The sequence below is a fragment of the Lonchura striata genome, chromosome 1A (assembly GCF_050655825.1).
Source record: "Lonchura striata isolate lonStrDom1 chromosome 1A, ASM5065582v1, whole genome shotgun sequence".
Classification (NCBI taxonomy): Eukaryota; Metazoa; Chordata; class Aves; order Passeriformes; family Estrildidae; genus Lonchura; species Lonchura striata.
Window position 1 is genome coordinate 37,193,844 of NC_140741.1, and position 27,221 is coordinate 37,221,064.

At 40.1% G+C, this 27,221-nt stretch overlaps 1 protein-coding gene and 2 long non-coding RNA genes across 3 annotated transcripts in view; 1 reads left to right on the plus strand and 2 right to left on the minus strand.

Moving 5' to 3' along the window:
- Positions 1-2,124: 2,124 nt before the first annotated feature.
- On the minus strand, positions 2,125-3,844 carry LOC146763446 (uncharacterized). Its single transcript, XR_014952174.1, has 3 exons — positions 3,706-3,844; positions 2,362-2,465; positions 2,125-2,262 (listed from the first exon to the last, which is right to left on the minus strand). It is a non-coding gene; the product is annotated as an uncharacterized LOC146763446 (long non-coding RNA).
- Positions 3,845-4,952: 1,108 nt separating this feature from the next.
- On the minus strand, positions 4,953-8,976 carry LSM8 (LSM8 homolog, U6 small nuclear RNA associated). Its single transcript, XM_021553471.4, has 4 exons — positions 8,910-8,976; positions 7,999-8,039; positions 6,746-6,873; positions 4,953-5,198 (listed from the first exon to the last, which is right to left on the minus strand). Exons 1-4 carry the CDS (start codon positions 8,938-8,940, stop codon positions 5,108-5,110), a joined length of 291 nt encoding a protein of 96 aa, XP_021409146.1. The 5' UTR covers positions 8,941-8,976; the 3' UTR covers positions 4,953-5,107.
- A 6,577-nt stretch (positions 8,977-15,553) lies between these two features.
- LOC146763447 (uncharacterized) overlaps positions 15,554-27,221 on the plus strand; it is a 97,724-nt gene continuing 86,056 nt past the window's right edge. Inside the window, exons 1-2 of the long non-coding RNA XR_014952063.1 lie at positions 15,554-17,611; positions 17,695-17,741. This is a non-coding gene — a long non-coding RNA (uncharacterized LOC146763447). The remainder of the gene's footprint in view (positions 17,612-17,694; positions 17,742-27,221) is intronic.

Below are 27,221 nucleotides of genomic sequence, written 5' to 3' on the forward strand. Positions count from 1 at the left end.
AAAATTACTTCATGGATGTTATAAATTATGCAAGAAGTTAAACTAGTCTCTAGACAAATCAGGAAGCTGTCCCCTTCAGCCACATAATGATCATCACTTAAATTATAACAATCACTCTGTTCCATTTCTTATCTGTTTCCACTTGGATCCTATTTTAATTGAATGTGAGCTGATGACTTTTTAATGAAGCTGTCTTGAAAATCAGCAGCGTAATTCCAGAGTGATCCTAACTTATTAGTTACACAAAATAATGTTAAGCCTTTCTTTTCAAAGTCCTTGACCATTTGCACTTCCTAGATTTAGACTGCATTTATGCCTGACTCATATCCAGGATGAGTTAGGACAACCTGTAGAAGAAACACAGCAAAAAGCAAGAAGGCTGTTTCCGTTCAGCATTGATGAGCACACATGTTCATGGATTTTGCACTTGCACTTTAATCATAGAAATCGTTCTGCACGCTCCTACTGCTAATGATGCGATTGTTAGGAGAAAGGCTGGCCCCAGTCCTATTGACTGTTTACATCCTAATGTGCTGTTTTTGAAATCTGTTTCCAAACTGACTGAGGTTCTATTGTCTGATATTTCCTCCACAGCATCACACATTTTCAATCAGCATCAGCTTCTTAGCCATAATCACTTCCTGCTTTGGCTTCTGTTCAGTCTTGTAACTCAGTGCAACATAGAACTGTAGCTTTGGTCTGTACGCATGAAATGGTACAGATGAGGTGGTATTTACATGGCAGTTGACAAGAAATTGTTTTATTAATTGGAAATGCTACAAAACAAATTTGAAACTATTATGGATAGGTAGGGGGTTTATTGCTGCATATTTTTCCTTGTCTTTTGCATGCACACTGCTTTGAATACAAGCTTGACAACCTGTCCCCTGTATCCAAGGTCTCTACATCACACACATGTTCATCAGTGTGAATGCTGCAGATCCCAGCCATACACCACCAGCGGCTCTGGCCAGTCTGCAGGAACATGGCAATATTTATGTGCATACAGGTTTCCATCTGCATCATAAACAGAGCTGAAGTCTGAAAATTACACAAATGAGAATTACCAAAAATTTAAGCACAAAAATACCAAGCAATAACCATCATTAAAAAGTAACATTTTAGGATAGGAAGCTTCCATATAAAATTCCAGTGCCTTAAAATATTTCTGAGTAGAAAACGTTTTCTCACAATTTCTCAGTGTTTCTTATAAGATCAATGATTTATACAGATACAATAACTGTACCTGTGTTTAAGAGAATTTCACTACAATGACCACTACTATAAAGGCCAACTTTGTTCACATACAACAGGTTTCCATCCTAGTTATTTTTTATGCATTAGAGTACTTCAGGTCCAACTTCTTCAATGTCTCCACTGAATAATTTCAATTCCCATTTCTACACAGAGCACTGTAATCATCACTGCTGGATTCAACACTAAAGATAAAATAAACCTAGAGTACAAAACAAGATGGCAGGAAAGCCATTAAAGAGGTTTTAGCAGACAAAAGCAGTACATGCACATGTGGTTGTCCTCCCTAAAGTAATGAAAGCCTTTCATCTAAAAGTGCAAGTAGCCGGAAAGAAGTTGAGCACTGAGTGAAATTTTTTTGGCATCCAGTGGCACTGTTACTGATGTAAGGCTGAATGGCAGCAGCACATTGTTCCAAGCAAGTTCCAGAGCTCCTGGAACGTGCTGCAATGCTCCAGGAAGGAACATATAACAAGTAGATAAGTCCTGCTTTTAGGGCTAGTAAGCAGGTTTTGCCAAAAGTTTGAATGCTATTGTGTTTTCAGCTTTGATTTTCACCTGCGTCAGTGGAGCTTTTATTTCCTTCAGGAAAAATGCTACTGATGCACGAAATATCATCATTTCTGCCATTACTGTAAAATTACAGAAAAATAGGCCCCTGAAAAGGACCCTAAAGCAAAACACAGTATGCTGAGAGAGGCCATCAGGAACAGAATTTCCAGAACAAATACCTGGCTCTTTACTATCTTCTGTCATGTATTTTTAACCTAGGTCTGGTACAAGTTTTCCCTCCCTCACCTCAAGAATCTTGAACTTCTGGCACATCTGGGTTTCATAGTTATTTCTCCATTAATACCTACCTGATATTTGAAGTTATAATGCTTATTATTTAAGCAACAGAGAAGCTAAAACTAATTGGTATTACATAGTTTTTCTGGCTACTGCAAGTTCCACTTAATCCACCAAATTATTTTCATTATTCTTATCAATAAGCTGCAGTTCTCTCAACTGGAAAGCAAAAGTAAGAATCCATTAGTAAAAATTAGTAGAGTAGCATACACAGGTGCCACAAATGTATCACAGACCAAATGTAACTAGCAAACATACCTTGTTATTCTAACTGGCATAACTCACATTCACATTTTCCAAGTCTCTTCAACTGAGGCTTCTCCCTCTTGAGAAGTGTCTTTGTGGTCATTGTAATTTAATTCCTAAAGGAGAAACAGCACATGACCTAGTATTTGTCATGTTAATAAACAATGGAATAAATTAAATCCTTTCATACCAATGCATGGAGAACACAACCCTGGTATTTAAGGATAATTTCTGTATTAATCTGCAGAATGAAATTCCTGGCAGAGTGCAGCAGCATGCAGTGGAGGCTAATTGGTGGAATTATATTGCCACAGGTACAAAACACCTACTCAGACACACAGACCTAGTACATCTGCTATGAAAGTAGTATGGCAATGGCCAGGAGATAAATACTATAGTCCTGCACTTCATCTAGCTCTTAATTGTCCAATGTGTATTTCAGCTGTTTATTTATAAAATGGATTGAAGAATAAACACTATCTCCAGAGCTAAGGACAACAGGCTGTAGTTGATAGCAAAGGCCAAGTTGTACAGAAATTGTCCACTGTTGGATTACATCCTCATAACATTATCTATGTTCTTGCAATCCACTACAGCCAGTAACCCACTTGCAGGCAATATTTGAAGCACTTGGATTGCAAATATGTGAAAGGGACAGGGAGGTAAATTTAACGTGGATTGCAGTTAGAGAAATTGCCTTTGGACAACAAAAAGTAGTTTCTGTGTTTCTTCATGCACACCAAATTAAATTACTTAAATCTCTATAAACCAGCTTATTCATTTCACTGGAGGATTTTTCCACTACTAGTCAAGAGCTGTCTTTTCACTCCAAGATCTCTATTAACCAAACAAAAGGAGGAAGTGACCAAACTATGGCAATGCAGGAAATTTAATGGCATATGACAACTCCAATTCAGCATTACTTCCTTTTGGCCTTAGTATCACCTTTCTCTGCCCTTCTCATTTTTGTAGAGTATGTTTATTACCCTGCAAGGACTCACTGGATTTTCACCTGTTATTTACTGAATCTTTAATCTAGGCTCATTGCAGGAAGACAGTTTCAAGAAAAAAAGTATTCATGATCTCAGCAGGGCTCTTCATGTACCCCATGGAACCAGCTGACAGCCATAAGGCACCAGCAGTCAGAACTCTTTAGGGAGCACCTTCAGTTCCAGAAAGAGAGTTACTCTTTTTTTGTTGAGAGTACTTTTCTCTCCAGGAAGAATAAAGCAAAGGCTTCTTGCAGACAATACTACTTATCTGCCAGGAGAAATTTGCTTTGCTACATCTCTGCAAGCAGTGTTAAACAGGAGAACCTTCAAACCAGCCAGCTGGCACACACAGTGATCAACATACCTTCGCAACACAGAATCTGTGGTGCTCTTTTCTCATTCCACCCAGTCCACTTTCATATCTCTTCAGCATCTGAGGAGTTCAGTTTTCCTCTCAAAAATTCAGCTCTTCATTTGTTCTGTTATACCTTTTTACTACCTTCACTGTGCTTGCAACACTGACTGCAGAGTTCCCTAAGTGTGAAGACACATACACAGGCTTTACATGTGCTGAGTTTCCACCCCACTCTTCCACTGGGGACTAACACTCTCTTTCTTCAGAATCACTAATACTAGGCCATCAGTCTATGTCCACTTTGTGGTTTCAATTGCATTGATTTTTCCCATCTTTCTTCATCTTGCCATTGAACTTGCAATGAAAAGTACCAAATCCCACTTAATAGTAAAATCGGTATAAAACCCCCTAATATGCACATTAAAATTCCTTTGTTTGTTTTGACAACACATTTATATACAGGAGAAAAATACTGGGCCTGTGCGACACTGGAGAATAACAAAACCAACTTTGTTCAAGAGTACAAACTTCATGCTGATAATGGCCTCAAACACACTATGCTGCACAGACCTTGTCCGACTTAGCTCGGCTGTGGCTATGTATAAGAGGTCTATATGTGATCCTTATATTCAATATTAAGGCAAATTTCTTTGAAAATAATTTACCTACCTAATGGCAGTCTGGGTCTTCTAAATTACATTCTAAGACAATGGTTACTATTATCAAACACAATTCTCTTTCTGTAGATCTTACCCAAATTTTGAGCAACACAACAGCTGCTGAAAGGTAAAGATAGAGAATGAGTTGGTCTGGAATTTAATGGGCTTCAAATAAATGCATATATAGGGGTTTTTTGTTTGTGCTCAAAAGTCTGTTTCTCCAATTTTTCTGCAAGGATTAAGGCACTACTAACTCCTGCACCTCCAGTAGAGTCTTGGAGAACAAAGAGGTCTGACACCACAAAAGTATTATGTGCATAAGTCATTAATTTGACTGTGACAGCTTTTAACATTCTTCCTTTCTACACTACACACATACACAAAAAAATTACAAAAAGTTGTCTACATAAAGCCACACAATGACCTTCAAATAATCCTGGGTTTACATGAAAAACCTTTGTTTACCTTTAGGAATGAGATCTTATTTTAAGAACAAGTTGTATATATACACAGTATCAGGACCATCACTCATACTGATTGCATTTCCCAGTGAAATTATGCAGCATGAAATCCCAAAAGAAATTCAATTAAAGTATCTTTAGCAAAATGTAGAAACTTTAATTTACATGCAAAACTACAACATATTCATAATAAAAAACTGGTGACCAAACAAATTAAACACAATTTGTAAAAACTGTGCACATTGCTAAATAGGTCTGTACAACCAAAGATTTACAAAGTCTTTTATCTTTTCAGTGCACAACTGAGTTTAAAGGTTCAGCTCGAATATTCCCCAAGTCAAGAGCAGAATCTGTCTCTTCATCAATTTCACCAATCACAGCACTGCAATAAAAAAAAGAGATCAGGTTATTATTTGTTGAAATCAAATCACACAGTTCTAAAACAAGCTGTATTTTTTCTTCTAACAAGCCTTACTTCCTGTTGAACTATACCAACTTCTGACTGAAGCTATTTATTCCATTAAAGCGTCTAGTGATGCACACTGGAATGCTCAAAGTACTTTGTACCATGTACTGTTTCTTTCATTTTTCAACAGCTTCCCTATTTCATGAGAGTTCCCTATTTTGAAGTTACTGTCACTTAGCTGTTGATTCTTTTTACTTCTTCCTATAAGGACACTGAATTTCAGCATGTTGAAGAGTTGCATGAATACTAATTATTAATTGCAATAAATATGTTTGAGTTTGTTAGGATTGCAAAAAAAATGTATTTCACAGAAGCGTATTTTGAATATATTTGAGTAATGTGGCTGTATGATGATGTCTTTCATCATACATTTCAACTCTATGATGAAACAGTGAAGTAGTAAACCATTATTTGCTGTTTTATACACATTTTTACTACCTGAATGAAAAGCTACTGGTATAGGGGTATGCATAGTCCCACCTTTGTACATGTGTCAAATTACTTCTTCTTAAAAGTTTAAATTGAAAGTGATGAAAGTATTCAGAATTATCCACTTGCACCTAGATATCAATTTAAGCCTTGGTGTTTTGTTGTACAGAAGCATACATTAGAATTAGAAGATGAAAATTCCTATCGAGATTTATGTCTTAGCCACTGCAACACACTTTTTTCAGCTGTGATAAAAAAATAATCTTACTTTTGCAGCAGCATTGTGAAACTGATGGCAAAAGTAATCTTCCCAGCTGGCCTGCTTACCAGGCCTTCTTTCCACTTCTCTGGTAACCCTCGCATGGGTTTGGCACACCAGCTACTTTTCTCCGCACTCAATGAGCTTCCACCCTCATTTTGTAAGGGAAGTTTACATCAAATACCAACTCATACATTTGACTTGTCATTACATTGGCTTCAACACTTGCTACACTGTCAAGTCAGAACCTTCAAGGATTTTCCAGATTATAAAGTTCTCTGCGAACATCTGCTCTAAAGAAAAAAAAAAACCCAAACTGATACCAAATTGATGACTTTTGGTACACAAGTTCTATCTCATTTTTTAGTGATTATTCTGTCTTTTCCTTCATCATCTCCCAGCCTGTCCTTGTAGGAGAGATGCTCCAGCACAGAGATCATCTTCAATCTCAACTTCAGTCTCAACTTTTGGAGAAGTGTAGACGTTTGGTCTTTAATACAGAATCACGGTTGTTTGTTTGGAAAGATCAAATCCAACCATTACCTAACCCTGCCAAGTCCACCACTGAGCCATGTCCCTAAGTGTCACTTCTACACATCTTTTTAATACCTTCAGCTTTGACAATACTTTCAGTGCTACCCACAAAGATGCAAGGTGTGTGGGGCTATCAAGATTTATACAGATTATGGATATATAAATATACACACACACAAACACATGCATCCACACACAAAGTCTGTATGAAAGGATTTAAACAAGAACATGCTATACTTACACATTATCACCTCTTACAATGTATAAGCCTAGCACTACTTGCTCAACTCCTTGTGAAGAACTGAACACTCGTTCATGGCTTTCATCCAAAATCAAGTTTATGGTCTGATCAAAACCTTTGAGTGTTCCCTGAAAAAAAAAACACAAAAAAGCACACTGCCGTTGCCCTTAAAATTCTTCCCCTTTGCTGCCAAGGACAGCACTCTTAAACAGAGTGGCAAAATAAAGGTACTAGAGAACAGATGTTCTATTCAGATTTTATTCTTTGGTTTAAACACAAAAGCTAAAGAATGAAATTTTAAAAGCAATAACCAATTTAAGAAAAGCACCCTAGTATTACTTTGTGTTCATGCTAAAAGACAATATGCTTAAGCATTAAAAAAGTAATTTTTTTATTTTATCAGTGATGTTCCTCTATATAACCAATTCTACTATTTCTACAATGGTTTTTTGTATGGACATTTCCAGAAATTAAAAAAAAGTATCAAATAAACAGAAAACAGACAAGTTGGATTCTTGTGGTCAACAATACTGAAACCATTCCTAACAAACAATTTTTAAGGGGCATCTCTTTGAAGATTACTTTGTGTTTACTAATTTTTTTTTAAATACATTAAAAAATACAAGATTTTGTGGCAATTAAGTACGTGTTTGGATAATTTTTAACATAAATTTACCATCACTAACTGATTAAGAAACTCAAACTTACATAAAACAGCCCTTGAAACAGTCATAATATTCATTTATATCATCTAACAACGAGTCATATATACTAACTCCATTCCAATCTTTATTGATAGAGGTATCTTGTAGCACACACACACAAAGTTTATCAGACTGACTTCAGCCAAGCAGATTTGGTGAAGCCAACAGATTTCTGTTTTCTCTTTCCAGAGGCTGCACAAAGCTAAGTGTAGACAGAAAGATACAATCCTCTTGCAACAATTATACTATTAAGTTACACTCAAAACACAAAAGAATGAAAGATGGGGAAATGCAATGCAAGGAAAGAAAACCCAAAACACAGAAGCATAAAACAAAAAATATTATGCAGTCAAATATATCAATGGAAAAAAGCTGACATGACATGCAAGAAACAGTAAGTGTTCACAAAATTATTCTTTAAGCTTTATAGCAATTATTCTATAATACATAATTTAGTAATGTGAGTATGTGAGACTATCCTAACAGAGCTTCTTTATTGCCATGATGTCTTTATGGGGAAAATAAAATGTTAAAAAAAAAAAGTCTTACCACAATCATTCTTCCATCAGAAGTAATTACTGCAACAGTACCTGATATTTAATTAAGGAAACATTTAGTTATATCTGAAATAGAACCATTAACACTTTCTGAAGCTTTCATATGTAATACAGGTTTTATGAGCCATTTAGAGCCTAAAAAGCCTATCTGCACTTTTTTTTAAAGCAGCATGGCTGACAATAACATGTAACAATACAGTATTTTTTATTAACATCTCTTTGGAAGTTTCTCTTCACCCAACCATGGACAGCCATAAACAAACATGAAAACCCTTAAAAACAGAATAAAGATTTGAGCTCACCTCTCTTCCCATTGCTAACTGCACTGCCTCGAAATGGAAACAGTTTAATGAACACTTTAAGACCTTAGAAAACCAATCTTAAAGTCCTTAAAAAGCTCTGTAGTAGTGATCCCGAGGCTAGTATTCTGCATCTCTTGTTCCTGAAGATCGGATTATCCCTATTCGATGACCATATATTCATCGTCTTAACTAATTCCGGGTTACTAGTTTACTGTTTGTGAATAAAACTGACAATGTCTGTGGGTTACAAGGAGCACAAAAACCGAGTACCAAAAGCGTTGCAAGATCCCCCAGCTCAGTTTTGAGCAAGTGCTGCGAAGCTGTTATCCAAACGCAGGCTAAGAGCCCTTTAAGGGCGCAGGCCCACGGCGAATCCCGCTCACCACGGGCAGAGCTCAGCCCGGCAGCACTGCGAGCTGCAGGGGACCCTATTGCCGCGTACGCTCCGGCCTGCCCGGCCAGCCTCCGGAGGAGCAACCCCCACCGCCAGGAGGGACAGGCGCGGGCCCAGGCCCCGGAGCCGCGCTGCCGCGCCCCGCCGGGGCCCCGCTCGGAGCGCGGCCGGAGCGCGGCGCGCCGTGAGGCGACGCCAGGAGGATACGGTTGATGTAGGTCTCCAGCGCGGACGTCATGGCGGCGGCTCTCACCGCGGGGCGCCGCGCAGGCGCACAGCCCGGGGCCGCCTGCGGAGCGACGAGCGCGCATGCGCGGGGGACAGGAAGCGGCCAGGAGGTGCGGGAGGGCTGTACCAAGGAGCGATGGCAGAGCCGCGTGGGGGGGCTGCGGCACCGCCCCTCCGCGGCGCATGGCACCGCCCCTCAGAGGCACACGGCCCCGCCCCTCAGAGGCACACGGCCCCGCCCCTCAGAGGCACACGGCCCCGCCCCTCAGAGGCACACGGCACTGCTCCCTCAGAGGCACACGGCACTGCTCCCTCAGAGGCACACGGCACCGCCCCTCAGAGGCACACGGCCCCGCCCCTCAGAGGCACACGGCCCCGCCCCTCAGAGGCACACGGCCCCGCCCCTCAGAGGCACACGGCACTGCTCCCTCAGAGGCACACGGCACTGCTCCCTCAGAGGCACACGGCCCCGCCCCTCAGAGGCACACGGCTCCGCCCCTCAGAGGCACACGGCACTGCCCTTCAGAGGCACACGGCCCCGCCCCTCAGAGGCACACGGCACCGCCCCTCAGAGGCACACGGCACTGCTCCCTCAGAGGCACACGGCCCCGCCCCTCAGAGGCACACGGCACTGCTCCCTCAGAGGCACACGGCCCCGCCCCTCAGAGGCACACGGCCCCGCCCCTCAGAGGCACACGGCACTGCCCCCTCAGAGGCACACGGCCCCGCCCCTCAGAGGCACACGGCCCCGCCCCTCAGAGGCACACGGCCCCGCCCCTCAGAGGCACACGGCCCCGCCCCTCAGAGGCACACGGCCCCGCCCCTCAGAGGCACACGGCACTGCCCCCTCAGAGGCACACGGCCCCGCCCCTCAGAGGCACACGGCCCCGCCCCTCAGAGGCACACGGCACTGCTCCCCCAGAGGCACACGGCCCCGCCCCTCAGAGGCACACGGCCCCGGCCACAGGGACGGCAGGAGGCGCGGCAGGGGCGGGTCTGGGCTGGCGTGGGCGGGAAGGTTTATCCCTGCAGCCGGGGTCCGCCTTCAGCGCCTGGCTGCTTGGTGCAGCGATTCTCTTCGCAGTGGCCACTGGCAAAGATAAGGAATCATTGTCCACGTGGAGACCAGTGACTGGTGGTGTCTCTCCAGGGGTCGGTACTGGGGCCAACACTGTTCATCCTTGTAGGTGACATGGATAGTGGAATTGAGTTCACTCTCATCAAAATTGCTGATGATACCAAGCTATGTGGTGCCATTGAAATTATGCCATCCAGAGGGATCTGGATAGGCTTCAGAGATTGTCCCATGTGAATCTCATGAAGTTCAACGAGGCCAAGTGCAAGGTCCTACACCTGGTTCAGGGCAATCCCAGACACACGTACAGGCTGAGTGTACAGGTGATTGAGAGCAGCCCTGCAGAGAAAGACGTAGGAGTAATGGTTGATGAAAACTCATCATGAGCCAGCAGTGTGCACTTGCAGTCCAGAAAGCCAGCCATAACCTGAGCTGCATCAAAAGCAGTGTGGGCAGCAGGTTGAGAGAATTGATTGAACCTCTCTCCTCTTGTGAAACCCTGTGTCACAGGTTCTCCCAGCAGAAGGAGGACATGGAACTGTTGGAGCAAGTCCAGAGGAGGGCCACAAAGTTGATAAGAGGACTGGAGCCCCTTCCTTATGAAGACAGTGTAACAGTTGGGAATGTTCAGCCTGGAGAAGAGAAGGTTGCATGGAGACCTCATAGCAACCTTCCAGTATCCAAAGGGGTTCTACAGGGAAGTCAGAGAGGGATTCTTTTTCGGGAGCTGTAGAGACAGGACAGTGAGTAATGGGTACAAACTGAAAGAGGGAAAATTTAAGCTAGATTTTAGGAAGAAATTCTTTACTGTGAGTGTGGTGAGATACTGGAATACGGTGCCCAGGGAGGCTGTGGATACCCCAGCCCTGGCAGTGTTAAAGGTCAGGTTGGGTGGGTAAGGCCTTGAGCAGCCTGGTCTAGTGGAAGGTGTCCCTGTCCATTGTAGGAAAGGTTGGGATTAGATTATCTTCAAGATCCCTTCTTAGCTGTAAATTCATATGAGTCTTGCTAGTCTGGGAGCCACGTAATCCTCCCTTGGTTTTCGGTAGGCTGCCAGTGTCAGGTGGGCAGGAAGGAGGCCTGACTGCTGCCCTTCCACACAGCCATGTCCCACACAGCTGCTTGCTCATTTCCCACTCAGTGGGATGGGGGAAGGAATTGGAAGGATATAAACTGGAAAACTCTTGGGTTAAGATAAAGACAGTTTAGTAGGGAAAGCAAAAGCTGTGCACACAAGCAAAGCAAAACAAGGAATTAAATCACTGCTTCCTATGGGCAGGCAGGTGTTCTACCACCTCCAGGAGAGCAGAGTCCCATCACATACAATGGTGACTTGGGATGCCAAATGCTGTCACTCCAAACATCCTCCCTTTCTCCTCCCCCCTGCCTTATGTACAGAGCATGATGCCACATGGTAGAGAATATACCTTTGGTCAGTTTGGGTCACCTGTCCTCGCTGTTTCTCCTCCCAACTTCCCAGTTTAGATTGTCCCTGTCAGTAGTCCAACTTCCTTTTATTTCAGTAAAAGAGACAAATTGGCAAGAGGTCCAAACTAGGACTTGGTGTCCAGCCCATGGTTTAATTCCTGTAGGGAATACAATTTCTGGAAAGGAGAATGCTATTGTTTATTCTCCTAGCATGCCAATTGTTTTCTTGCACACTATTGCAATCTCAACTACAGGGAAAGCAAAATTAATTTTTTTAAAGCAAATCAGCCAGCCAAAACAAAATAGATGTTCTTTGGCACCTCTGAAGTTACCTACACCAAAGTAGTCTCTGAAGCATTTGTCTAATGGCTCAGCCTTTATCAGAAACATGACAAGAAATGTCAGAGAAAAAAATACTTTTGGAATTGGGCATTACATAATTCTCATCCTCTTAAGCTTTTATTATAAGAAGCTTAACAACTTCCACTAATGGTTACACCAGGACAGCAATAATTATTCTGTATTTCATGTAAGAGGCTAAAGGGCTTTTGTGTGAGGGGTTGACATTTTCCTTTTTATATTTTTTCTCTTTGTAAAGAGACATTCTCAAAGACCAAGAACATGAGATCGTTGGGATACAAGGATATAGGATGAAATCTTAAAATATTTGCAGGACACTGCCACAATACCTGACGCCAAGGATCTCCGATCCATCTGTTTATATTAAGAGTGTCCCTGAAAACGAGAGAAGGGATTTTTTAAAAATCGCTTTTGTTTTATAAAGGAGGATTAAAACCCAAAGAGTAAGGCCAGACTTCTTTAAAGAAGTCCAGTGCCCAGGCTTTGCCAAACCAGGTGCTTAAAAGCAGTTAGCATCCTCAGTAAAAAGGAACTCTGAAAAGAGAATTCCTGGCTTCATCTACTCTTAGGCTCTTCCTGAAAGCAGGCAGCTCAGCCCTTCTTCATACAGCCCTAACTGAGGTTCAATCTTCTGTTTGAAGTCACCACTGCTCTTATTCTTTTCTTACTAAACACCCACACACACAGAGGAAATGGGTAAATCTAATTTAAACCCGTATCTTTTGGGGGGAAAAAAAAATATACTACCTCTCCTCTTCAGGAGCAAGGTTTGGCAGGCTAAATTACAACCTGGGGGCACAAGTGGCGTCATTTGTGCGGAAGTTGCTCCCGGCGCGGAGAGCGCGCGGATCCCCGGGGGAAGGCCGGGGCTGCGGTGCGGCCGCGTGCCCAGCAGGGGGCCCCCGCGCCTCCGCAGCCGCCGCCCGCAGCCTCAGCGCGGCGCCGGGTCCGGCGCACGGAAATGCCCTGCCGCAGAGCGAGATGCGTTTCCCGCTAAAAATGCCTGCGTCTCTCCAGTGCTTACAAAGCGAGCCTGCTGTGACCAACTCAGACACGGACGTTTCACAGGTTCACACTTTCATTAGAGCAGACAGATTTTATTTCTGATGACTGTATAACATTGGCAACATTTGGGATCAGAAAACTACCTAGCAGCCCTTTGCCTGTTCCTTCTCTTCAGTTGCTGCAGAGCTGTCCTTGGGGACATACTAAGTAATAATAATGCCCGTTAAGCTATCAGTTGAAGAAACAAAAGACCCTTTTAAAAAGGCTTCCTTTTCTCTTACATTGTTTACCTATAGCTTACTTGCTAATTACATTTGGTCTAGTAATTAAAATCAGTTTATTTCTGCAGATGATTCTCCATATGTTAAGGTTGCTATGGCAAGTGATTGTTCCATGTTATGCTTCCTGCAGAATATGTGACTAACTAATCATTCCCTGTAGTTTCTGCACACTTCCCAGCTTCCTTAAAGCCTGCCAGGGCAGGAAGGATGCCCTGGTACTTGTAAGGTGTGTGCAAGTGGCTGTGTGCAAAATTGTTATCTTGCCTAAGACTGGTAGAATGGCTGAGTAAATGCTTTGTTGCTAGTCACTGTATGATGCTTATCAGTTTTACATCTCCTAAACTATGCTAGCTGCTGCTGACTGTGCTTTCCTTAGTTACCAGAAGTAGCCAGGTTTTATAGAGCCTGCCATGCTGAAGGGTGAAATGACTTTGTGATGCTCTCGTGAGAAGAGGGGCCCTGACTGCTACTGCTGTGCCACAGCATGTCAAACCATGTCCCTGTCAGATCAGATCATCAAAAGTGCAAGATTTACTCCTCCAGCTTCCTTGGAAGCTGAAAATCTAGTGTAATCACCTGATGACTATTGGAACGGGAGCTTTAAAGTATTTAATATAACAAAACTCCCCAAATTAGTGACATCTGTCTTCCTGCTCAACAAGAATTGCATCCCTTGGTTGCTGCTCAAGAAAAAAAATAGCACCTGAGGTAGGGAATAATGGAGTGGTATGTACTGAAGAAGAAGAATCAGGCAGTATGTACTCCACAAGAAAACTAAGCATCCCCAAATCTCACATATTTAATTTACTTAATCCGATAGCCTTTCTAATACTTTCTGGGACTCAAAGTTTTAAATCTCTCTGATTTTCACCTACATGCCCAGAATATCACTTCACAGAAAGAGCTTAGCCCTTTAGTTTGTCTTTAGTTCATACACACCCAAGCTGGCTAAACATGATTGATTATGAGTTCAGGAATAACAGAAATATCCCTTCATTACTTTGTTTCTCTGAATCTGTAGAGACTTTAGGGCCCATTATCAGCAATGCAAGGACATAGATTTTTTTTTTTCTGGTATCTGGAGAAAAGTAGCAAGATCTCACTCATCTCATGCATTAGCTGCAGTCTAAGCTGAGATGTGTTTCATGTATATTATTGTATCAAATGACAGGGATTTGCAATGAAACAACTGGAAAACATAGAAAGTTAACAGTCTGAAAAGGATTGATAGACTGTGAATGTGTTACAATTCATTAGAAACAAATCTGTAGCATGAGGTCTCAAAGTACTTTTTATTTATCTTTAGAAATTCATTAGCAAACACTTGATCTAAATTTTGTTATGATAGCAACTGCTGCTATGGGAAAAATTTTAAAAAATTTTACTCAAATGCTCCTTTACATGAGAAAGTGTGTATTTTCCCCAGCAATTTTTGCTGAAATATGCAAAATACCATAACAATCTTAATGAGAGTATCCCTACTTTCTGTGTTAGCATAGAAAAATAACTTTACATGTTTCTTTTAGCAGGAAAACAAACTTGTTTTTTTTTGTTTTGTTTTTTTTTTTACAGAAGAAATGGATAACAGCCATAGGAGTTTAGTACCATTATCCTCTTAGCTAATAATTGTAGAGGATGTTAGGAACTATTGTTAGGAAAATGCCATTGGTAATGGGTAGTGTACCTACTACAAAATAATAGAGCAAATGGATTCTTGTTTTCAGTTGCTCTAAGCAAAGCATAAAGACAATTCTGTTGAACATAGAATAAATAATAAGCTTCAAGTAACTGACATTTACTAGTATGTCATAGAATCATTTTTACAGTCATAGCTGAAACTGCATTTGCTAAATTGCTTTCATGAAGCAGGCTTTTCCTTCTGATAGATTCTCTACTTCTCAAAGTATAATTCATCTTCCTGTAAAAGCACTGATACTAATCTTTAGTCTGTGTTAAGATGACTAGATCTCCCAGTTTTAATTATAAAGTCTTTTATCTTAATCCTCTGCAGAGATGCCCATTTGACCCCATTCCACTTTTTGTTTCATATGCTCTGTGGCACATAATCACCATGTAAAAGAAACAGCACATTGATAAAGGGCTCTGTTCAGAGATGACTTACATTTTGCCTGCTGCCAGATATAATGTAGATTGCAGTAAAAAATCAATAGATTTCTCTTTGTAATTTATATAGCATCATTATTTCTTGAAATAGGTTATCCATTGTACCACCAAGCAGTCTTTGGCACCAGGACCTTTGAACCAATTGTGGAAATGGAGAAATATTATACTGCAGATTTTGACCTGCCCAGAAGTGGTGTTGGAATCCTTATTGGAAACCTCAATGAAAAATGACCAACAGGAGAAGAAGATAAATAGGATTACCTGCTTTCCTTTAATAGGCACTGTTTTTTTTCTGATAAAAGATATAAGACCAAAGGGCAGCAGGATGCTGTTTTTCTTTTCACAGCTATGCTGTGAAAAGCAAATCTTGAAGGACAAGAAACAGAATTGTACCAATAGAATGAAGAGAGGTAGCACACAAGGCTGTCAGATGCTATTCTTTCTTCAGATCCTTGAGGCAGGCTGTCTCTTTTGTCATTATTTCTAGCCTAGGATTTCACAAGCTACTGCTTCAACTGCGTATTTTCTCTTATTACTTCCATGATCTCCTTGGTAATCACAGCTGGCATCCTTGTTCACTGCCAGGGTACATGCTTGTACTTTTAGACACTCTCTTCATGTCCTCTGGTTCATGTTTCAGCTGGCACTTGAGCCACCTTCTAGTGATGAGTCTTTTTAGCTGCTATCGTTGAGATACTGATGTTCATTAATGTATGGGGAGCAAAAACACCTTCAGTGAGATATTTGAGCTTTACTGAGGACCTTGCTTGTCCCAGCTGTGGTTGCTCATGATTCACTCAGGTGGGCAGCTGATGCCAATGGCAGGCTCAGCACTGAGGCCTTTGGTATGAAGAAGATAACTCTATATGCCACACCCTGGAATCTGTGCTGCAGCCAGCACAGGGCATCTGGAGGGGAAGTAGGAATTATGATTACAGAGATTAATAGATGTAAAAATAAGTGACAGCAGGAGAAATCCTTTTGGTTTGCTTTCTGTTTGTAGGGTTGGTCTAAATTGGGGAAAAACTTTGTAAATAAACAAAAAAACCAAAACAGAGCTTTGAATCATGAAAAGACAGAATTTTGTTGCAACTTCTTGTTTGAAGAAATATTGTCATGGGTAAAGCTTTTTTTTTTGAGGCCAATCAGCTTCACAGCAAGTTGCACAATGGTTAGGGTTTTCCCCCTTGTTAATTGCAGGACAAGGATTTTGCTTAAACTGTGTGAAATTTCTGGGCTATTTGAATTGGTACATCTAACACCTGACCTGAAAGTACTAGTTAGTTTTGCAGCTCTATAGTGCTGTAGTAGCTGAGGAGGTCAATGATAAAAGGCCTTGAGAAGTGTCCTTCTGTTGGAGTCTTACCTGCTTACCTGGCTCTGGTGTAGAAGGGTTACCATCCCTGCACAGTATCCCACATGAGGGAAGAGCAGTGTCTCAGAGAGCACAGTGCTAACCACTGGTAACTTCTGCCTTTTCATTGTCATTCGCTGTAATATTGTATTATTGATTAATGCTCTTGAAAGCCGTCCATGTTGGTGTCTTATGTTCTTACTGAAAAACACTTACTATATCAGCCACATCTAGTTGAATAGAAAAAGGAATGAGTGAAATACAATTCATAAGCACTCTCTTTATAGTCATTGACAAAAATATATATGTCACTGAATGTTGAACCCATCCTGAAGGCATAAAATTTCCATTTTTTAAAAAATATTTACTCAATTTCTGCTGGCTATGGTGCTGCTATTAATGTTCTGGAAAGTCACATGCTTTATTTATTGTAGAGGCTAAAAGTATTATTTCAATTTAGCTGAGCATTACCATGTCTCAGAATGATTGGTAAATATTATTCTAATAACGTACTAAATCTGCAAGTTGAACTACATAGATGTTCACTGAAATATTAAAATTTCTTTTGAATTCAGTGGTGGAACTATAAATAGAAATTAGTTAATTTTTAAATATTGGTATTACAAAGACTCCAGAAGGCATCAGTCAATATTAGGACCTATTATGGTAAGCTCTCTACATAGGCATGTGAAGAAAGAGAAAAAGTTCTGGCTACAAGTACTTTGCATAGTGAATAGTCAAGAGAAAGTGCAGAGGGAAGAAGGTATTAGTGTCTCCATTTTGAAGCCCTTAATAATATGCCTTAGCTTTTATTCAGCCCAGAAGTGGTTAGACAGACTACATGATCATTAAAGCTCCCTCCCACCTGAAAATATTCTGTTTTATTCTATACTAGTTTACAGAGAGAATGCAAAGAAAAGCAGTTTGCTTCTCTGTTCCACCCATAAAAAAACCCCAGATTTCTGAACTATGTTCTAGGCAATTTGTAATACCTTTTGGTCTTTGATGAAGGCTCCTCTGCTTCCCCCTCAGCATGTAATTTGATACAGAATATGTAAGATCATTCCCCATCTTACCCCTTCTCATGTCCTTTCCAGAGACTTCAGGACTTTGCTAATCACCTTCATTCTATTTCAGCTTCAGAAAGAGAAGTTTCAGAATGGAATATGGTTGCTGCACATGATGTAAGTAATTATTATCATCTGCATCACCTACTTGTCTGACTTTAAATAATTAAACAAGAAAACCAACAAAAAGATAATTACAGGTATCTGAAAGAAATAATTAGAATGGAAATAATATTCATTGTCATTCCTGGTGATACTGGCATGCCATACTAGGGTCTTTCTACATCTTTCAAAAATGGTTTGCGATTTTTAATGTCAAATAAGTGATGGGGCAGGTACCACTCTTAGGCAAAAAAGGCCACTGCAAATTAAATCACAGTATCAAGATAAGGCTGTCACTGTTCAAGTCTCTGCTGCCCTGAAGCTAATGTGCACAATCTGTTTTTGCAAGTGCTTTCGTATTTTTGCTCTTCATTATGAACATATACAGCGTGTAAGTATTTTTAGTATTGGCTGACTCTGGTATTTTGTAGTCACGATTGTGGTATTTAAACAGGAGATGATCTGTTCTGCACATGGAAAAGGGGCTGTGTTAAAGAGGAAATAATTTTAAAAAACGTTGCTATTTTTTGGCAAGTGGATGTTATGTTTATCTCTCAAAGAACATATTCAGTGTTCATTATGTTCATGTACAAACCCATGATGATTTGAACCTGATTTCTTATTCCCTACCTCAGAAGCATTATCACTGTGTTAGAAATGCAAGTATGCTATTAAATTGCAAAGTTCTTACATGTATATAGTCTCGTCTATTTCAGATTTTGTATAACATTACTTCCCAATTTCACTCTAGGAGCTGTGATTACTTAGATTAAATAAGCAATGTCACTTGAATTGTACCTCCCATAAATAATGGGGATATTTTTATAAAACTTTATCATATTGGTAATATCTGAAATGCATTTGGTATGGTAAAACAGCACATTGCCATTGGTTAAGAAAATTTTGTTCAAAGAATCTGCCTGGCACTGATTTTTAGAACACATTCCAAGACTTTCTGAAAGTCCTGAAATACAAATATGACATGATTGTGTTATGAAGATGTGTTTTATGAAGTGAAAGCAATGAAGATTTGAGAGAAGTGAGTACTGATGTTATTTCCTGAATAAATTAAGAATCAATAAGTTTCTTAATGGAGAGCAAGAGTCAAGGTGAAGGTAAGAGGGACAAAACAAAAGAGTAGAGGTGAGAATTAATCCAAACTGGTCCTAAGGCAAGGAGGAAGTACTTTCTCTCTGGCTGAGATCTTCTTTAGATTTGCTTCTATAGAATATGATGGAATTGCATAAGGACATAATTTGCTTCTATAGAATATGATGGAATTGCATAAGGACATAACTCTGAGCTTGGTCAAGGCACAGGTTTGACATAATAAAGGAAGCTATCTGCATGTGATCTAAAGATAGGTAAGTAAAAACAGTCATCTTTTGTTTTTGTTCAGCCATTTTCGTAACGTCTGTTTCTATTCAGCAACTTTAAGTGAGAAGTATAGTGCCCTAGGCATAATTTCCTACCAGCAGATGGGTCCTCTGGCAGGGTGGTATGGATACCAGGAGATGTGAAAAGTTAGATAGGATGATTAGACCCCGAAGGAATCTTAACACTCCCTTTCACTTCTTCCTGCCCATCAACTTCAATAAACAAGTGCACAAAAGCTGTTTGGAAAACATCCAATTCAAAACAAAACTTTATGTGTCATTGTAGTTATATGAATGCTAAGCAACACATACATTGAAGCAAACTGTGGAGAAGCTGTTGTGCCTTTTCAGAAACATTAAAAAGTTCCATTAAAAAGAAGGTAAAACATCTTTGGTAACAAGTCTAGCCTAGAAACTTTCCACAGCAGCTTTCCATGATGGTTTCATTGGAATTTATGTTGAAAATTCAAATATCAGCAGAAATTGTGACTTCCATAGGTATAAAGTCACTCAGTGTGATATCATGGTGATAGAACTATGATACCATGGTATCATAAAAAAAACACATAGGAACTTCTGTTACACTTGTGTGAATAGGTGTGCAGAACAAAAAAAAAAAGTCCTCACTCAATGTCAAAGATGTGATTCTGTCAGAGGTATTACCCCATCTGGCCCGATATGATGGCATAAAATTGTGCAGCATCTCTTGACTTAGTAGGTCTTTCATAGCTGATGCTTTCTGAAGCTGTGTGCCAAACAGAGTATCACTGTCTTTAAGTTCATTCAGTGACAGATGGGGAAGACCTATCACCCTTCCCGTGTGCTGTGGCCCAAGCTTGTCCTGGAGAAGACAGTGAAACGTGTGCACATTGGCTGTCATGTCACCCCAGGAGGCACAACGCCAAGGCTAGACCGTAATCTTTATCACATGTATATCAGTAATTCCTTTCTCTTCAGTGGAGTTTCACTGTTGTTGTGAGGAACATCACCTACAATTCCTGACTATTGGAAAGCAACCAGAAATTTGATTTCTATAGATGAAACAGTAGTTTAAAACAACAGATTCACTAAGATGTTGAATATCAGCTGAAACCTTTATATATAAGCCTAAGTCTTATGGCTTTAAACTTTATAATTTTAATGTAGCCTTATTTTTAAAATAGAACTCATTCATGTTACTGCTGTGTAGTAATGTTTTACAGGCATTGTTAATTCTTCTCCAGGACTACAAATATGCCTAAGAATGAAATGGAAATAGATGTCATGGTATTAATTTAGGTATTTTTGGAAAACATCAAAGTCACATAACTTTATGACTAATGATTTAATTTAATTATACAGTTCTGCATTTTCATCTTTAAAGAAATCTGCAAACAATTACTAATTAATCTTTGCAGCAGTGCTTTAAAATAGTTAGATAGACGTAATTAATTCCATCTAACCAATTCCTTGCCCAAGGCGATACATTGAATCAATATTTAAACTAAGATTAGAGGCCATTCTTACTCTTCAGTCATTTCTCTAAAGTAGTAGTTCCCAAGTTTCCTTGCTGTGATAGTTTAGATGGACATATGCTTTGGCCTGTGCCAGATCTTCGGTCTCTATCTTCCACCTCTCTGTCAAAATGCTTCCTGTCCCTCTTCCCCTCAAAAATTACTTCCACTACAGTCAGACCACATGTGGAATGGCCTACTTTTCACCTCCAGAATCCCATACCTGGCTTTTTCTTGCTTATTCATATCCTGCTTTAACCAACTCCCTGCACCCACAGTCCTCCTCCCACGTTTCCTGTCTTGCAGATGCCATTGCCCCTCTCTGGTGGATCCTTGCTTCTGTGCTTGGCGTGCACGTAGCATCCACTAGTGAAATACCATCTATTCCCCTGCTCTTGGCTCCCCCAGAAGCCATGAGGAAGCTCTGCTGGTGTAGCTGCTTTTCTCTTCTAGCTGGCTCACTCTTGTATGGTGGACAGAGAGGTAAGCCTTGCACCATTAACTAGCACACACTGTTCTCATAGGCCATAGCCCATACCAAGGTGCAGCCTGCAGTTGACGTGTCTGTTGCTCTAGGTGGAGGGTCCTGAAAGGCTTTGCAGCACACTGTGAGTCACAAAAGCAGTTTATAGGGTCAAGGGCAGGCGTTGTCATTCAGTTAATATTGATGTCCAAGGAAGTTTATGAGTGTGGAACCAAAGAGAATCTTATATAGTAAAAAAGAATACTAGTTGCCTTAAAAATAGACTAGTGATAATATTGACTGGAGTGAGGAAGGTCTGAGCACCATGGTGACCAGCAGGGATTGCAAAATGACAATAGTTTTCCGTGGCAGACTGTGATAATATCCTGATTTGACAGAAGAAACTAATTCAGCATTGCGTGCAGTGATGGATGTGGTACAAGAAAGGAGAGGATAGAACAATAGAAAAGAAGATTCCCATCTCATGTCATCAAAGATTGGCACAAAACCCTGAGAAATAGTGCCAGAACCTGGATTTCCCACTGTGGTGGTGTTTATGATCTGGTCAATCTTATTTGGCTATAGCTTTTCTTATCTGGTAGGAAATAAGAGTTAATATGGTGTATCCTGTAACTTTAGATAATAAAGCCACGTTTGTATTTGTCCTTTGATGTAATATGTCAGACTAGAAAAAGTATTCACAGAGACTGTAGGGAGTCTGCTACCCAGCAAATTAGTGAAGGGACCAGAAGTATTCCTGCCCTCACATGACCTGCCAAACATTTTTGGACCCATCATCTCCTTTACTTTATAGAAAATGTTACATCTTCATGTAACTGCAGGAGACAAGTGAAGAGGATACACAGAGAACCTGAAATTCTTCAGCAGAATTGCACAGTAGCTAAGGAAATATTCTAAACCTGATGCACTATTGCAAAAACTCTGATTTCTCTCTGCATTCCTAAAAGTATCATTTTTTATGGGTGAGACTGCTTAGTTATATTTTCTGCTTGTTCCATTTCCTTTACAAAAATGATGCTCTGCCCCTTACTTTCAGGGTCTCTGCAGCTGACTGAAAGGGCAGATAGCTTCCTAAAATAGCCTGACAAACACAAATTGATTGAGCTACAACTACATAGAATTTTATGTGGTGCAGAAGGTCAGATAGATGATTGTAATTGTCCTGCTTGGCTTTAGATCACTGGATTTACTTAGGTACCAAGTCTCTCCATTCAGCATGATTCAAGAGAGTAAATCCAGATCTCTATAAAATAGGAATTGTCCATTCAACCAAATGGAGAATGGCTGATCATAGACATATGGCAAATTCATTTTTTGCAGGCTGTTGATAATCTCAAAGAACATGTAGTAACAGAACAAATCAGCATGATGGTGGAGGTTCCCCCGCCACCCACAATGGGTGATATTTTGGGGCATATAAACAGGACTGAGTTACAATAACGCATCACTTTCAATCTGAGTAATTTTCATTGAAATCCAAAATGACTGGATGCATCTGGTTCTTTCTGGTTTAAAATTATTATATACTGCAAATACATTATATACTGCAAATACATGCAGGAGAAGGCAAATCACTTAAGGACTTGTCCTGGAGGAAGTAGCTTAGTGAAAATATGAATGACTGTCAGTTTCTTGATATAGTTCAAATGTTAAATGACAGGTAACCTGAGATCACCCAAACTGCATGGCAAACCTTTATTGTATGATGCTGTTAATGAAATTCTGCTTCTTGACAACTGAATTTTTTTTTTCACAGTGATTTTTAAGGTTGCTGTTCTCATATTTTCTCTTGCACTTACATGATTCTACAAGTGCATTTATATAAAAAATGTAGTGGCAAAGATTTGTTGTAAAAAATCTTGAAGGAAATTTTCTTTTAGTTTAGAAGCATATTTTTTTGACTTCTGGAATTAAGGACCTGAGAACAACTGATAAACACAAGGCTAAAGCCTCACCCCACTGAAACATTACCAGGTACTGTAGTGAACAGAATCCTTTAATATGATGACTGCTGAGATATATTTGGTGTTCTCTGTCTCTCTTGAATGGAGAGGAGAAAATGAAATGGTGACTTTTCATTATGCAAATTTTGCAGGCAGTTTATTGTGTTTAATGAACTCTTACAGCATATGCAGATGAACACTTCCCACTTCCCACCCTCTTGCCACAGTAATCACATTTTGTGTTTCTGTGCTATATAATGGCTACCTCTGCCCACAGAAACACAGCCCTCATAACTGAAACAGAGGTCTCTAAAGACTTCACTTTGCCAAAGGTTAGAACTGTCTCTACATCTCAGTCAGAGAAACTGACTGGTGATGTCTTCTCAGCTTTAAATCAAGCCAAAGGCTAGGCGGTAAGTAATAAATTCTGCTGCCCTTTCTGTCCTACAACAAAGACCAAGGAAGACCATTATTATTACCATTTTGTGTAGGCATTTTCCTTCAGAGTCACTGAAGTCATGGAGCTTTGAGCTCCATCTGGCCAGAGTGACTTTGCCAGTGTCCTGTTGGAATTGAGGTAGTCCTACTGTACCAGTTCAGGTAGAACAAAGCCTATTAAGCACTTTTGGTATAATTCAGCTCATTGCAGAGAAGACATATCCATCTGTAGGGTGTCTCTTAAGGTCAGCTATGCATAACCACAGACTTTTGCAGATCTCCTTTTTGCTTCTCACATGTTAGACATAGTACTTCCATTCCTTCCTTTTCTCTCTTTGTTAATACATTATTGTGTCTACATTTGTGTGTTGAAGAATATTAGTTATTCAGAACCTGTAGATGACTGCATGATGACTTTCTGTCTCTTAGCTTAAGAAGTACTGGTGCTGCTCAGGTTACATCAGAGTATGAGCAAGAAACTTTGTGACCAAGTCAGTGGCTAGACTGCCAGGTGGCAAATGCTTATGCTGGGGACTGTTTTTCTCCATTTATACTACTAGTCCCATCTTCATTTTGGGACTGGTATTTGGACAGGTCTTTGAAAATGTTTTAACTATCCTACCAAACAAAAACAAAAGTGAACAACTGAACTGAAATATCTTTCACAGTGACAAATTGTTCACATCTATCTATCTATCTATCTATCTAGCTAGCTAGCTAGCTAGCTAGCTATCTCTATATCATATATAATAGCTATGTGTATACCTTATGCATAAAATAGCTATGCTTGTACATCCACATATATATAAAGTGCATACACTAGCATTGCCTCCAACAGTAACATACTTCAGCTGTGGTCCAGACAAAACTGTAAAAGTATTTTAAGGAATGATTCAATGGATCTAAGTTGCCAGTCTTGAGAATTGCTAAGCACGTATGCTTAATACACTGTAGAGCTCAGACTCTTTAATTATCTTAAGTTAAATTTATAAAAGTGAGAATACCTTATGCCAGTAGACACTTGCAAGTTTGGTTCTCACAGATATGCTAGATTTTGCAGTCAGCAGCTTTGTAGATGAAGATGTTCAAAGTCCAGATTTTCAGGGAAGCTCTTTCGTCTCTTTAAAAGAAATCATCAGCTCTGTGCTGGGTTGGGCTGCAGTTAGATCAGCTCTCCAAACCTCTTCCTGATCATGCTACTCCAGTGTAAAACCAGGTAACAAAGCTTAAGAAAGAAATAGAACGCATAGGTGGCTATAGGGCTATTGTCTTCTGTGCCTAAGAACAGCTTGTCTTTCTGTTGATTTTGCCCCCAGCCTGTTTGTTTTTACCTGCAAAACAGTGCAAGTAGATACCATAAGATAATAAGCATGTAACATACTGCAGAAGTGACATAAGAAATAAATTAGATCAATGCTGCATACCTTTATTTTTCTGTGAATCAACTTCAGCTCAGCCTGACTAGGAGTTCTTTAACAGTACCTGGCCACCTCTTCCCCCATGAGCCTGGGAAGACCTGTGTCTTCTCCACTCTACTGGAGGTTTTGAATCTAAGCATTGCCTCTAAGCATACTATAAACATGCCAGAGACTTACCTGTGGAAAACCAAAGACAGAAATTCGTGCAGTCAAGATGATTTTTTAAACTTTTGCTCCCAGTCCTTGCAAAAAATCATGATATTTAGTGATCCAACAAGTCCATAGCCCCTGCCCAGGAAATAAAATGGTAGTATATTCTTATCAGGGATGAAAGTATATTCTTATCAGGACATTGACATACTGGAGAAGAAGTTGAACAAAATGGGGATATTGTGTAACAATGAGATAAATCAAGCTATCTGAGTTGCCCAACCTACAATTTCACTTCACTTCCATGTGAAGTTTTCAGAATTTGTTTAGCAGCTTTATATTTGTCTGCTGTTCTAGGGGCAATTAGAATGGTTAGGCATTTTTATAGCTATTTGCTTCTCCAGCAGCAACATAAGTCAGTTTATGTTTTTCATGAATTTAAAATACTGTTGTCCTTCTATTTTCTTCAGCAGTGATGGCTTTAAAGAAGCCCACTAGAGGGCAAACTGACAGCTGTAAGCCATCTGATATTTTGCTATTTCAGTCCTCCAGATGCTGAGATTAATGAGAAATTATTAGCCCAAGTGGTGCTAAAATAAATGTTAAAAATCCATTCGCTTCCTCAAATTCTTAAAACTTCCCCAAAGCCCTTAAATATGGAAAAGAAGTTATTTAATTTAAGATTCTATGAATGACTGTTAAATGTAATTTAAAAATTATATATATATTGTTGATCAGTTTTATAGAACAAGAATATACAAGTATCACATCACATATCCTTCTTAAATTGTCTGGAGTTCTCTAATGTAAATAAATGGCAGATCTTAGCAATTCTCTTATAGTTAAATAATGTATTTCAACATACATGCAATATATATATATACACACATCTATTCATGCCTTCAAATACATTTACTTCTACATTAACAGTATAGATGGAGTGCTGACAAACATGAAAAAGCTGAATTTGATTCCTAATATTTTATTGTTCCCTAGAGCATCAAAAAGTGCTTTAAAAACTACCTAATACAGTACTACAGCCAGAGGCTTAGGGCTTGTTCAATGCCATAAACAAAGCCACAGTGGTTCTGGTCAGTGCTTGAATGAGAGGCCTCACAGGCAAGAAGGGAGTCTGTGGGATGCATGTATTTTTTTGCTTTTAATCCTGCTACTCCTTCAGTTTCCCGCAGAAGTTCTTGTATTTCAGTTTGTTCTCATCAGGAAACCTTTGTTTCCTTTTCTCCTTGTATTTTGAAAAGAAAATTGTATACAAACAGTTGGAAAAATCCTGCATTACCAGCTGGTATTTTATTCTAAACACTACATGTATAAGGCTTCAAAGGGAATAATAAGCAGTGTTTATAAGAAAGTCTTTAGCATTTGGCTCATTGTTTAAAGGATACTATGGATAACATCTCAATTACCAAGTTACTGTCCCCTCAGCCTGGATCCTTTTCCCTCTAATTTTGTCCCACATGTGCACTTTTTTGTTACACTTATACAGTGTTCTTTGCTTTACAAGTCCCTAAACAGACTTCATGAGGCATACAGCATGTTGATATAGTAAAGGGGTTTCCTCCAGCAAGAATTCTGCATTAAGCCTTGGAAAAAATAAGACTTTCAACAAAACTTGGAGGCTTCCTCCTAGTGGAACACCCTAAAACTTTGAGCTCTTCTTGTATGATAGAGCAGGCCTGTAACTCCTGCCTGTCCCTATATCAACACCCTTAAATCCTGAAATTGGTGTGTCAGGTCCAAAAGTAGTAGACTTTTGTGTCTGATAGGTCCCCATGAGCAGATCCTGTTAGCCATAAATCCAGCTGAAAAGGCTGCCCTTTCTTCTGCACAGCTCAGATCTCAGATGAGCTCCAGAGCTGAGCCTAGAGGGCCATCCAGTTCCTGCACAGCACAGACACAGCAACAACATCTCTTAGGAAGGTTGCATGAGGCCCCTTTGCTATGGAGGTGACATCCCTGGGGCTTGGAAAAATGAAATGATGGATTATTGAAGTGGGGGTGAAAAGTCAGACATTTCCTTTTAGGACAAAGTGGGCTGTGCAGATATTATTTTTCCTGTTTGTCTTTTCTCTTGCTGTTAGTCTTTCAGCTAATCTTACTGTTGGTAACAGTGGAGCATCAAAAGCATCATCCTTTATGATCCAAGAGGGGAAGGGGGATCCCATTCAAGGGACT

Excerpts from the sequence above, each read along its gene's own strand:
- LSM8 (XM_021553471.4), bottom strand. The coding sequence starts at position 8,940 with ATGACGTCCGCGCTGGAGACCTACATCAACC. Across the intron at positions 8,040-8,909 it reads GCTGGAGACCTACATCAACC|GTACTGTTGCAGTAATTACT; the intron begins GTATCCTCCTGG and ends ATTAAATATCAG. Across the intron at positions 5,199-6,745 it reads ATTGTAAGAGGTGATAATGT|TGCTGTGATTGGTGAAATTG; the intron begins GTAAGTATAGCA and ends TTTTTATTGCAG.